Below are 13,429 nucleotides of genomic sequence, written 5' to 3' on the forward strand. Positions count from 1 at the left end.
ATCATGCCTACTCATGTTCACATGAGTTAGTATTCTTACATAGTACACATAAGTAACAAGACTAGTTTTCTTATAAGAATTGTAAAGGTGCTCTTAAGACAAGGCATAAAGGAAAATTCCAGAATGGTTTTGTGCAGGAAATGCTATAACTGAAACAACTTTATCACCTTGCAAGATGTCTACTACACTTATGGTAATAATTTACATGCATAAATTCTGCTGTATACATTAAAATGAATCTCTTCATTAGAGTCATTTTTATGAGTTTGGTTTTTAAAAATATTTCCTTAATTTTAATTTTTAAAATTATATTCTGTAAACGGTAAAATATAAAGAGAGAGACAAAGAAGAGAATTAACACTTAGCTGTCTCTGTCTCTTGCATTTTAACATATTTATGTTTTATAATGATATTCTCCTTTTCTACAGGCATTTCCTATTCAAAACAGGAACAGGGACAACGCCACTGTTCAGTACTGCAACCCCAGGATACACAATGGCATCTGGCTCTGTTTATTCGCCGCCTACTCGGCCACTACCTAGAAACACTCTGTCAAGAAGTGCTTTTAAATTCAAGAAGTCTTCAAAGTACTGTAGCTGGAAATGTACTGCACTCTGTGCCGTAGGAGTCTCGGTGCTCCTGGCAATACTCCTGTCATATTTTATAGGTAAGAACAAGTTTTTAGAATTACTGTGTCTGTAAATCAGGATGTTATAGCATTGTTTTGTTGGTTTTTCAAATTTATTTATTTGGGTGAGAAGTGTATCATGAGGTTGTATTTTATGGGGGAGGGATCAGTAATAATATAGTATAAATTACAGAGCATTTAAATTAATTTTCAACAGATTTGGTTAAATAGAAAACTGGTTTTGTTGGTAGTTTATTTTCATAGAGAATGAGGTATGTTTTTGAACACACACTATAGTGTGTATTTGTGTTTGATCCCTTGTGAAACATGAATCACTCTATGACATTGCATGTACACAAAATAATTTGTGCACTTGCAGGCGTGAACTCTATGCAGGGATTTCTTTCAAAGCATAGTCAGTAGTGAGCTCTCTGCTACTTGTGATATTACACGTCTTTCAGCCAACTCAGCTATCTAAATGTAAAACTCATCACTTAGGACCATCATATTGCACTCAGGAACACTCTCCAGAGAACTGTTCATCCATAAAACAATGAATGGATTATATCCTCATTCGTATATGTAGAATTTTCATCTTTTCAGATGTAGTATTGATTATGTTTTCCCTTTAGTAAGTAATCCAAATAATAGAGGGTACTAAAAGTTGTAAATATTCCTTTTGTTTAACTATTTAATAACAAAAATGAGCATTATATATTGGAAAACGCTATTTTTAAAATTGAGTTTATTAAAGAAGTTGGTTTACAGAAAAAATCATGCAGAAAGTGCAGAGTTCCCATATACTCCCCTCACACATGCAATTTTCCCTATTACTGACATTTTGCATTAGTATGATATCTTTGTTGAATTGATAAGCCAATGTTATTATATTATTAAGTATAGTCCACAATTTACACTAGAGCTCACTCTGTGTATTTTGCAGTTCCCTGTTTTTTTTAAATCTTCTATTCTGGTGACAAATTTACAACTTAAAATTCCCATTGTAACTACTTTCAAGTATACAATTCAGTGGTGTTAATTACATTAACAATGTTGTTCTACCAATGACACCTTTTTTTAAAAAAATACAATTTTTTTAGTGATTCTTATTTTTGCAGTGACTTTTTTTTTTATAAATGCAATTTTATTGAGATATATTCACCTACCTTATAATCCAACTGAAGAATACAAGCAGTGCCTCGCAGTATCATCATATAGTTGTGCATTCATCACCACAATCAATTTTAAAACATGGAAAATGCTTTTTAAATTGCCAAAAGTGAGCACATCAGATGGTGATCTACTTCTAAGTGTAACGGAAAGGCCTACACATTGAAATGCTAATGGTGTCCACCAAAGTAAATCACAGACTGTGGTTTATCCACTAAAAGCAACAGCCAGTGATGCATCCTCAAGTTTACAAAATGATTTGTGATGCCCCGTGAAATTCTGTAACTGAATAAGAGTACTACAGAGCTCTGTTTAGTGTAGTATGATGCTTTTTCAGTGAACCGGTTTCTACCATTAGCTACAATACTCCTTAGTTATACATTATGGTCTTTGGAAAGTGAAATTATCATTTTGAGTCACAATGTTTAACAAAATAATAGAATTTTAGAACATGAAACTTAAGTGATAATTGAGTCAAGTATGACAATTATGTGGCATATTGTATACTATTATTTCCAATTCTTTGACGACGGCAGACATTACTAAGAAATCAGAACACTTTTTCCTGCTGAACCTGGATTCAGTCACATTATCTTCATCAGAGTGCTTCATATAGCCACTACCTATCAGTCATAGATGAAAGCAAGATGAAACTTATTTGTGATTTTTTCATCTAGCTTAACTTCCTCCTTGTAAAAATTGTACTAACAGGGTTTCACTTGGCAAGATCACACACTAATAAAACAGTAGCATGTTATTTCCTAACACTCAAGGTAAATGAGGAATATTACAACAATAAAAATCAATGAGAGACAGATTTCTAGTATTCAACTAGGAAATATCCCAGCCATTAAGGGAATCTCTTCTAGTTGGCTACAGAAGTTATTTGTATCTGTCAGGAGTGTGTTGCTAAAGAATTTTAAATTGTTCTGAAATGCACTGCTCATAAATGTGATATAATAAAATTAAAAGTATATGTTTGTAGGGTTTGTTTTTTTTTTTACTATAGTGTATGCCAGACAGATAGATAAATGTCATGCAGGGCTGGAATTCAATATCTGTATTAATGGCCAGGCACCCTTTCTGATTGCCAAGTACCTGTGTCCTACTAATTGTTACATATTTTGAACAACAGCTCTGATACTATTTAATTTTATTAACATGGTGTGACTAGCAGGAAGAATAACATTTTTCTTATGGGATTAGATCAATATTACTTGTAAGAATTGTATTCTTTGCAGAGATCCATAAGTGCATATAATTGAGTATAGGACCTCTGAATTAAAAACTCAAAATTTCCTTTATTCAAATTGCATATTTTTACTGTTTAATAACTAGCATCCTACTTTATGTCTACTAGTATGGTACCACTATCGTAAACTTTTCCCTTTGCTTTTATTTTGCCCTACGTAGAACCAGATAAATTACATTAATATCCTCGTGTACTCTTTTTAGTTCAACAGATATGTATTGAACATTTCTTATTATCCAGTTGTACTGGGAATTAGAGATACAATCCCAGTGTTGTATATATCACAATAAAGTGTTGTCTCATACTTTTACAGCTTTAATTAAGCACATATGCTTAGAATTTTCATTACTTTAATGACAAATGCACTAACATTTATTTTTTTCTTAATCAGGTAAAGAATTTCATTTTTTCATCAGTTAGCATGATAAATGTTTTTTGATTGAAGATGCTGCCTTTACCCTTGAAAAAAAGAGCAGTACACTTCTCATAGAGAAGGTCATCCCCTTCTATTAAGTGTGCATGTAAAGCAGAGAGGAAGAAGGGTGCACTTGCCTGTCAGTCAGATCAGCCTGATAAACCCCAGAATCAATGGGGAAACCAATGTCATCATCAGATCAGCCCCACATCCTTTAACAAAAGGACAACCATATGTAGACTTTTTTCTTTTACTTCTTTACAGGTCCCCTTCTCTCATATTGAATGTCAATTATAAAGTCAGACCCTTAAGAGATAAGTTTAAAAAGCTTTGGGAATTATTTCTATCCTAGGTTTTTTTCCTCACCCTCCAGTAACGTAATGGAAGTGCTGAGAATTATAGCATTAACATGTCTCTTCTCTAAAGTAATCTCAACATAGTCAAAGTGAATAACTTCTAGAATGAAGGAGGAAAGGAGAGAAAGGAGTCAGGGAGGAGGCCGTGTTTTTTGTTTTTCCTATTCCTATCAGAATTTCAGAGAATAAATAAAGGCCTAAAAAGAAAGTGAAACTGCTAGGAAATGGAGAAGTCAAATTCCAACACAGGTCTCCCTGATTGCTCTTTCTACACTTGACGCCTCCTAGAGAGAAAAATATAAAAGAAGAAGAAAAAAATTCTGAAGAACTTAAACTGTGTGCATTGAGCAACATATCAAATGCAAAAACCTCTCAGGTATTTTTGTAATGACTAACAATCGTACCAATGGTTATATAGAGGAGGTGTTTTGAGGAATCACAAAATGTTTTAATGTTTGATAGTACACCATAAGAAGAGCCGTAAGAGGCAGTTGATATTAAGCTTCTTTTACAAATAAGGAACTTGAAGTTCTGCAAGGCTACGTGGCTTGTCCAGGGTGGCAGAGCCCGTAAAGAGAGACCGCAAGGCAGGGATTCCTTCCCATCCTCAAAGGAAGCCTCAGGAGAACCCTGCTACTTAGCCCTAAGAGCACACATACAACCCTAGCAGGTCACAAGGCAGCTTGGCTGGCCCCTGCTCACATGATCTTCACTTTCTTCCTCAGGAACTGAAAGGCAGAAAGCATCCAATATAGATCTTACTGATGCTTTTCATCATTTATGACATGACCACATGGGGGGTTTCTTTTTTATACAAACTCTGGGGATTTGGAGCAGGTAAAAACAAAAAGTAAAAGTTAATTGTAATCCCACAGTTAACTTTTTGTGCATTCCCTTCCAGATATTTTACCATACATATAGACATAAAGGTCCCTGTTTTTTAATGTACTTTGTCCAAGATTTTATCACTTACCATACATTGTTTATCATCATATAGCTATTTTTAATTAGCCAGTTTCCAAATATGCAATGACTATTTTTGTATCAATGTAAGTACATAAGTGTGTGTTCATTTGATCAAATTATTATTCAGAATACATTCTTCGACAGAAACCTGCTGTGCCAAAGGGCAGACATGCTATGAATTTTGAAAACTATGGCCGAATCCTCCAAAAAGATTATATCTGTTTATACAACCACCAATGCTAATTACCAATATTTTTAACTTTTACCAAACTCTTAAGTTAAAAACATTTCATTGTAGTTTCATTACAAATAGTGCTAAATATCTTCTCATATTTGTTGACCATTTATGTTTCTTTTCATGAATGTGAATATACTACATTTGCCAATTTTTCTGTTGGGGGCTTTTCTCCTTTCTTTTTTAATCTCAATCTTTTTTATTCATTGATAAGATTGTAAGGTTAAGGGAAGCCCTTCCTAAAACTCTTGTAATTATTAATTACTTATTTTCAGAAATATTGATTACATGTTACAATTCTGCATAATTTTTAATTTTTATTTCTTTTTTTGCCTTTTTATTCTTCATTAGAGAAGTTGTGAGTTTACAGAACAATCACACATAAAATACAGGATTCCCGTATAGCATTCCACAACCAATACTTTGCACTGGTGTAAAACATTTGTTACAATTGATGATAGCACATTTTATAACTGTACTATTAATTAAAGTCCATGGTTTAACTTAGAGTTCACTGTATGTGTACTGTAATTTCATGGATTTTAAAAATTGTTATTCTGTTACCAAATATACAATCTAACATTTCCCCTTTTAATTATATTCAGATATATATTTCAGTGCTGTTAATTGCATTCACAATTTGGTGCTACCATCACCACCATCCATTACCAAAACATTTCCATCATTCCAAATAGGAACACTGTGCATTTTAAACCTTAACTTTCCATTCTCTGTCCCCACCATGTCCCCTGGTAATTCATATTCTAGATTGTGTGACCCTATCAGTTTGCTTATTCTAATTCTTTCAAATCAGTGAGCTCGTATAATATTTGTCTGTTTGTATTTGGCTTATTCACTCAAATGATGTCTTCAAGGTTCATCCATGTTGCCACATGTATCAGGACTTCATTACTTTTTACAGCAGAATAATAATATTCCACATTATTTATCCATTCATCAGTTGATGGACACTTGGGTTGTTTCCATTTGTTGGCAAATAAGAATATTGCCATCATGAACATTAGTGTGCAAATATCTGTCTGAGCCCCTACTTTCCATTCTTGTGGGTATATATCTAGTAGTGGGATTGTCAGGCCATTTGGTACCTCTGTAGTTAGCTTTCCGAAACTAAGTTCAACAGCAGCTGCATGATTTTGCTTTGCCACCAGCAATGAATGAGTGTTCCTTTTTCTCTACATCCTCTCCAACACTTGCTATTTTCCATTTTTTTAATGGCCCCCATTCTAATGGGTGTGGAATGGTAGCTCATCTTAGTTTTAATTTGCATTTCCCTGATAGCTAATGGTGGTGAGCATCATTTCATGTGCTTTCTGGCCATTTATATTTCTTCTCTGGAGATATATCTGTTTCAAGTATGTTCCCCATTTTTTAACTGGGTTGTTTGCTTGCTAAAGGATTTCTTGATGAATTCCAGATACTAAATATTTATCATATGGGTGGATTCCAAATGTTTTCTCCCGTTGTGTAGATATTATCGTTTTCCCTTTCATGATAAAATCTGAGGCACAAAAGTTTTTAACTTTGATGAAATCCCATTTATCTATTTTTCCTTTGTTGCTTGTGTTTTCAGTGTAAAATCTAAGAAATCATTTCTTAACATAAGGTCCTGAAGATGCTTCCCTTCATTTTCTTCTAGGAGTTAGATAATTCTGGCTCTTATATTAAGGTATTTGATTGATTTTTGTTTGTGGTGTGAGGTAGGGGTCCTCCTGTTTTTGTAAACAGAGATCCAGTTTTCCGAGCACCATTTGTTGAAGACATTATTCTTTCCCAATTGAGTGATCTTTGCCCCCTTGTCAAAAATCGTTTGGCCAAAAATGTTAGGGTTGTTTTCTGAGCTATCAGTTTTCACTGGTGTATCTCTCTCTTGTGCCAGTACCATGTTATTTTGATTATTGTAGCTTCATAATGACTTTTAAGGTCAGGAAGCGTGAGTCTTCTGATTGATTCCTGTTTTTCAAGATGACTTTACCTATTCAGAGCCCCTTATACTTGCATATAAATTTGATGATTGGCTTTTCCATTTACGCAAAGAAGGTTGTTGGAACTTTGAGATTGCCTTGAATCTATAAATAGTTTTAGGTATTATTGACATCTTAATGATATTTAGTCTTGCGAATCCCTGAACATAGAAAGTCCTTCCATTTATTTAGGTTCTCTTTGATTTCTTTTAGCATTGTTTTGTACTTTTCTGTATACATCCTTGATTAGATTTATTCCTAAATATTTGATTCTTTTAGTTGCTATTGTGAATGGAATTTTTTCCCTTGATTTCTTCTGATTGTTCATTGCTTGATTTCTTCTTCTGATTGTTCATTGCTTTTGCATAGAAACGCTACTGATAAATCGATGGTGATCTTGTGCCCTGCCACTTTCCTGATTTCATTTATTAGCTTTAGGGGCTTTGTTGTGGATTTTTTTTTCAGGATTTTCTGTATATAAGATGATATCATTTGTAAATAGGGAATGTTTTACTTCTTCATTTCCCATTTGGGTGCCTTTTATTTCTTATTCCTTTTTCTTGTCTAATTGCTCTGAAAAGAATTTCCAATACAATGTTGAATCTCAGTGGTGGCAGTAAGCATCCTTGTCTTGTTCTCAGTCTTAGAGGGAAAGCTTTCAGTCCTTCACCATTAAGTGGGTTGTTAGCTGTGGGCTTTTCATCTATGCCCTTTATCGTGTTGAGGAAGTTTCCCTCTATTCCTAGTGTTCTTAGTGTTTTGTTAACAAAGGGTGCTGTATTTTGTCAAATGCCTTTTCTGCATCAATTGAGATGATCATGTGGCTTTTGTTCTTCATTTTATTAATGTGGTGTATTATATTAATTGATTTTCTTATGTGGAACCAACCTTCATTCCCACTTGATCATGGTGTATAACTCTTTTAATATGCTGTGGAATTTGGTGTGCTAGTGTTTTGTTGAGGATTTTTGCAGATCTAATTTCATAAGAGATAATATAGTTTTCTTGTGGTGTCTTTATCTGGCTTTAGTATGAGGGTAATGTTGGTCTTGTAGAAAGAATTAGGAAGTGTTCTCTCCTCTTCAATTTGTCCATTACATCTAGGTTACCTAATTTATTTGCATACAGATGTTGATAGAGTCATCTTACAGTCCTTTGTGTTTCAGCAGGATCTGTAGTACTATCCCCCTTTTCATTTCTGATTTTTGTTATTTGTATCCTCTTTTTTCTTATAAAGTCTAGCTAAAGGTTTGTCAATTTTATTGACCTTTTCAAATAACCAACTGTTGGTTTTGTTTATTCTTTCTATTGTTTTTGTTATTTTTGTTGTTGTCTATTTCATTTATCTTCACTCTAATCTTCTTTATTTCCTTCCTTCTGTTCCCTTTGGGTATAGCTTGCTCTTCTTTTTCTAGTTCTTCCAGTTTTGAGGTTAGGTTACAGATTTCAAGTCTTTCTTCTTTTTTTCATATAATAAATTAGAGCTATAAATTTCCCTCTCAGCACTGCCTTCACTGCATCCCATAAGTTTTGGTATATTGTATTTTCATTTTCATTCACATTAATGTATTTCCTAATTTTGCTTCTGATATTCCTTTTAACCCATTGGTTGTTTAGGAGTATGTTGTTTGATTTCCACACATTTTTTAATTTTCCATTTCTCCCTCTGTTATTGATTTCTAACTGCATTTGTTTTAGTCAGAGAATATACACTGTATGATTTCAGCATTTATGAATTTATGAAGACTTGTTTTGTGACCCAACCTATGGTCTATCATAGAGAATGATCCATGTGCACTAGAGAAGAACACTGAATCTGTTTTCATTGGTTGCAGTGTTCCATATATGTCTGTTAGATCTAGTTGGTTTAGTGTATCATTCTAGTCCTGAATTTCTTTATTAGTCTTCTGTCTAGATGTTCCACTCATTATTGTTAGCAATGTGTTAAAGTCTCCTACTATTAATGTAGAACTGTCAATTTTGCCCTTCAAATCTGTCAGCATTTGCTTCATATATTTTGGGGCTCTGCTGTTCAGTGCATATATATTTAAAATTATTACATTTTTCTGTTTAATTGTCCCCTTTTTCAATATTTAATGACCATTTTTGTCCCTCATAACTGTTTTGACGTATAGTCTATTTTATCTGATATTAATATAGCCACTCTAGCTCTCTTTTTGTTACAACTTGCATGGTTTATATTTTTTCCTATCCTTTCATCCTCAACCTACTTGTGTCTTTGAATTTGTGTTTGTGAATTTGAATTTGAATTTGTATGTCTCTTTCAGCAGCACATAGTGGGGTAATGCTTTTTATCCATTCTGCCAGTCTCTGCCCTTTCACTGGAGAGTTTAGTCCATTTACATTTAGAATCATTACTGACAATAGTGGACTTTCTTCTGACATTTTGCTATTTAGCCTTTGTAAGTCTTATAAGTGTTTGTCCCTCACTTCCGTTAATTCCTACTTTTATATTTATTTGCTTTTTTGTGTTACACCATGTTGAGTGCCTTCTCATTTCTATCTGGATATATTTTTATCTATTTTCCTTGTGGATATCATGGAGTTAAAATTTACCATCCTAAATATGTAACAGTCGTATTTGTTTTGATAGAAATTTTTCTTCAATAACATGCACATATATTCACCCTATACCCCTCTGTTTCCACACCTTTTTTTGTACCTATTGCCACTTATATCTTTATATATTGTACATCCAAAACCATAGATTTATCATTACTTTTTCAGCATTTGCATTTTAGCACTTGTAGGAAGGAAGCACTTAGGAAGTAAGAAGTAGAGTTACATACCAAATTATACAATACAAATAATACTGGCATTTATAATTTCAAAAGTGTTACTTTACTGCAGGTCCTTATTTCTTTATGTTGCTGTGAACCATTGGCTAGTGTCCTTTCATTTCAGTCTGAAGAACTCCATTTAGCATTACTTGTAGGGCAGATCTGTGCTGATGAACTCCCTCAATTTTTGTTTATCTGAGAATGTCATAATCTCTCCCTCATTTTTGAGAGTCTCACTAGGAATAAAATTGTTGGCTGGCAGTTCTGTTCTTTCAGCACTTCCTTCTTGCCTCCATGGATTCTGAGAAATTGGCACACAATCTAAATGGGATTACGTTGCACGTAACACATTGCTATTCTCTTGGAGATTTCAGAACCTTGTCCTTCTCTGCTTTCGATAGTGTAATCAATATGGGACGGGGTATATTTTTCTAAATGTTTATCCTGTTTGGTGTTCTCTGAGCTTCTCAGATGTGCATATTCACATCTTTTGCTAAGTTTTGGAATTTTCTTTCATTATTTGTTTGAATATTCCTTCTGCCCTGTTTCTCTTTCTTCTCTTCCTGGAACCCCCATAATGCATATACACTTCATGGTGTCCCAGAGGTGTCTTGGGCTATTTTCACATTCAATTTTTTTTTTTTTTTTTTCCTTTCTGCTCCTCAGCCTGACTTATTTCAAGTGTATTGTTTAGTGTCTACTGATTCTTTTTTCTGCCTGCTCCACTCTGCTCTTGAAACCCTCCTGGGCACTCTTCATTTCAGTTATTGTGGTCTTCAACGCCAGTAGTTCTGTGTGGTTCCTTTTTAAAATTTATACCTCTTTAACTAAGACTCTCATATTGCTCATTAATTGGTTTCCTGATATCCTTTAGTATTTTCTCTGTATTTTCCTTCATGTCCTTGAGCATTTTTAAGATTGTTGTTTTAAAGGCTTTATTCAGTACGTCCACATTCTTGTCTTCTTCATTGGTGTTTTCTGGATTTTTATCCTATTCCCTTGGATAGGGCATCATTTCCTGTTTCTTTGTTTGTCTTGTACTCTTTTGTTATACACTGTACATTTTGATATTTTAAAAATGTTCACTCTCTGTTATTTATTCCTGCAGAAGTATGTTTCTTCATTTTGTTACCAGCATGTACAAGACAAAGGTTTTCTCAAGCTTCAACCATCCTATCAGGAAGGTCTATCCAAAATGAATGCAGTGTGCATGGTTTTCCCTGTCTTTCTAGGTCTGTATCTTGTCCTGGGACTGTTTTTCTTTTTTTTTTTTTTTCCATAAAGTTGTACATTTATCACCACAATCAGCACTTGAACATATTGATTACTACAAAAAAAAATTGTTTTTTTTTTTTTAGCAATAATAAAAAGATGATAAAAAGAAAAATAACATGTCATACGATACAATATAATAGTAAGGACAGAAAATAACACCACTACTAAGAATCTCATATCCCTCCCCTATATCCTCCTTTCATACACACTTAGCATTGGTATATTGCCTTTGTTACATTTAATGGAAGCATATTACAATGTTACCGTTGACCATGGATTCCAGTTTGCTTTGATTATGTTTTTTCCCAAATACCATCCCTTTAGCAACACTCTACATGGTTGACATTCACTTGCTCTCCCACATGCAAAAATATTTTTATATTTGTATATTTAGTAACAGTCATTTGCCACGTTATACAGTCCCAGTCTTTATCATCTATCTTTACCTCTGTGTCATTCATACTCCTATCCCACCTCTTTCAGCTTTACTCACAGACATCTTTGTTTGGTACACTTACAATACTGTGCTACTATCACACAGTATTATGATATCTATTTCTGGATCTATACAATCAATCCTGCTAAACATTCTGTAGTCCTTCAGCATCAAATGCCTGATCTCAACCCTCTTTCTATCACCTGGTAGCCTGTATTGTCAGCTTTTAACTCCCAAAGTTTGTTCATTAATGTTTGTTCATATTAGTGAGACCATACAGAATCTGTCCTTTTGTTTCTGGCTAACTTCACTCAACATAATGTCCTTAAGGTTCATCCACATTATTATATGATCCATGTCTTTGTTCTGTCTTACAGCTGCATAATATTCCTTCATGTGTATATACCACAATTTGTTTATCCACTCGTCCTTTGATGGAGATTTGGGCTGTTTCCATCTCTTGGCAATCATGAATAATGCTGCAATAAACATCGGTTTACAAATGTCTATTTGTGTCTTAAGTGTCAGTTCCTCTGAGTATATACCTAGCAATGGAATAGCTGGGTCATACAGCAAATCTATACTTAGCTTCCTGAGGAACCTCCACACTATCTTCCAGAGTGGTTACACCATTCTACATTCCCACCAACAATGAATAAGTGTGCCTTTTTCTCCACATCCTCTCCAGCACTTGTAATTTTCTGGTTTTTTTTTTGGATAATGACCATTCTGGTAGGTGTGAGATGATCTCATTTTGATTTTGATTTGCATTTCCCTAATAGCCAGTGAAGTTAAGCATTTTTTCATGTTTTTGAGCCATTTGTATTTCCTCTTCAGAAAAATGTCTGTCCCTGTCTTTTACCCATTTTTTAATTGGATTTTGTCTTTGTGTTATTGAGTTGTAGGATTCCTTTATATATTCAGGATATTAAACGCTTATCTGATATGTGGTTTCCAAATATCATCTCCCATTGTGAAGGTTGCCTTTTTACTTTTCTGACAAACTCCTCTGATGTACAAAAGTGTTTAATTTTGAGAAGATCCCATTTGTCTATTTGTTCTTTGGTTGCTTGTGCCTTGGATGTGAGGTCTAAGAAAACACCTCCTATCCAAGATCTTTAAGATATTGCCCTGTATTTTCTTCTTAGAGTCTTATGGTCTTGGTGCTAACATTTAGGTCTTTGATCCATTTCAAGTTAATTTTTGTATAAGGTGTAAGGTAGGCATCCTCTTTCATTCTTTTGGAAATGGATATCCAGTTCTCCGAACACTATTTATTGAAGAGGCTGCTCTTTCTCAGTTGCTTTGGCTTGACTGCCTTATCAAAGATGAATTGTCCATAGATGCGAGGGTCTACTTCTGAACACTCAGTTTGATTCCATTGGTCAGTATATCTGTCCTTAGGCCAGTACCATGCTGTTTTGAGCACTGTAGCTTTGTAATATGCTTCAAAGTCAGGTAGTGTGAGACCTCCTACTTCGTTCCTCTTTCTCAAGATATTTTTGGCGATTCGGGGCACCTTGCCCTTCCAAATAAATTTGGTTATTGGTTTTTCTATTTCTGTAAAGTAAGTTGTTGCGATTTGCATTGGTATTGCATTGAATCTATAAATCAGTTTAGGTAAAATTGCCATCTTAACTATATTTAGTCTTCCAATCCATGGGCATGGTATGTTCTTCCATTTTTTTTAGGTCTTGTTCAACTTCTTTTAGCAGTTTCTTATAGTTTTCTGTGTAAAGGTCTTATGTGTCCTTGGTTAAATTTATTCCTAAATACTTGATTCTTTTGGTTGCTATTGTAAATGGGATTTTTTTCTTGATTTCCTCCTCTTGTTGCACATTACTTGTGTTTAGGAACACTGCAGATTTTTGTGTATTGATCTTGTAGCCTGCCACTTTGCTGTATTCATTGAC

General features: G+C 34.1%; 1 protein-coding gene across 4 annotated transcripts in view; it reads left to right on the plus strand.

Moving 5' to 3' along the window:
- TENM3 (teneurin transmembrane protein 3) overlaps positions 1-13,429 on the plus strand; it is a 763,383-nt gene that overhangs the window by 535,719 nt on the left and 214,235 nt on the right. For all 4 annotated transcript variants that reach the window (XM_037831054.1, XM_037831055.1, XM_037831056.1 and 1 more), the window contains one exon: positions 429-667. In XM_037831054.1, coding sequence (XP_037686982.1) covers positions 429-667 — 239 coding nt within the window. The remainder of the gene's footprint in view (positions 1-428; positions 668-13,429) is intronic.

Source organism: Choloepus didactylus, chromosome 3 (genome assembly GCF_015220235.1).
Source record: "Choloepus didactylus isolate mChoDid1 chromosome 3, mChoDid1.pri, whole genome shotgun sequence".
NCBI lineage: Eukaryota > Metazoa > Chordata > Mammalia > Pilosa > Megalonychidae > Choloepus > Choloepus didactylus.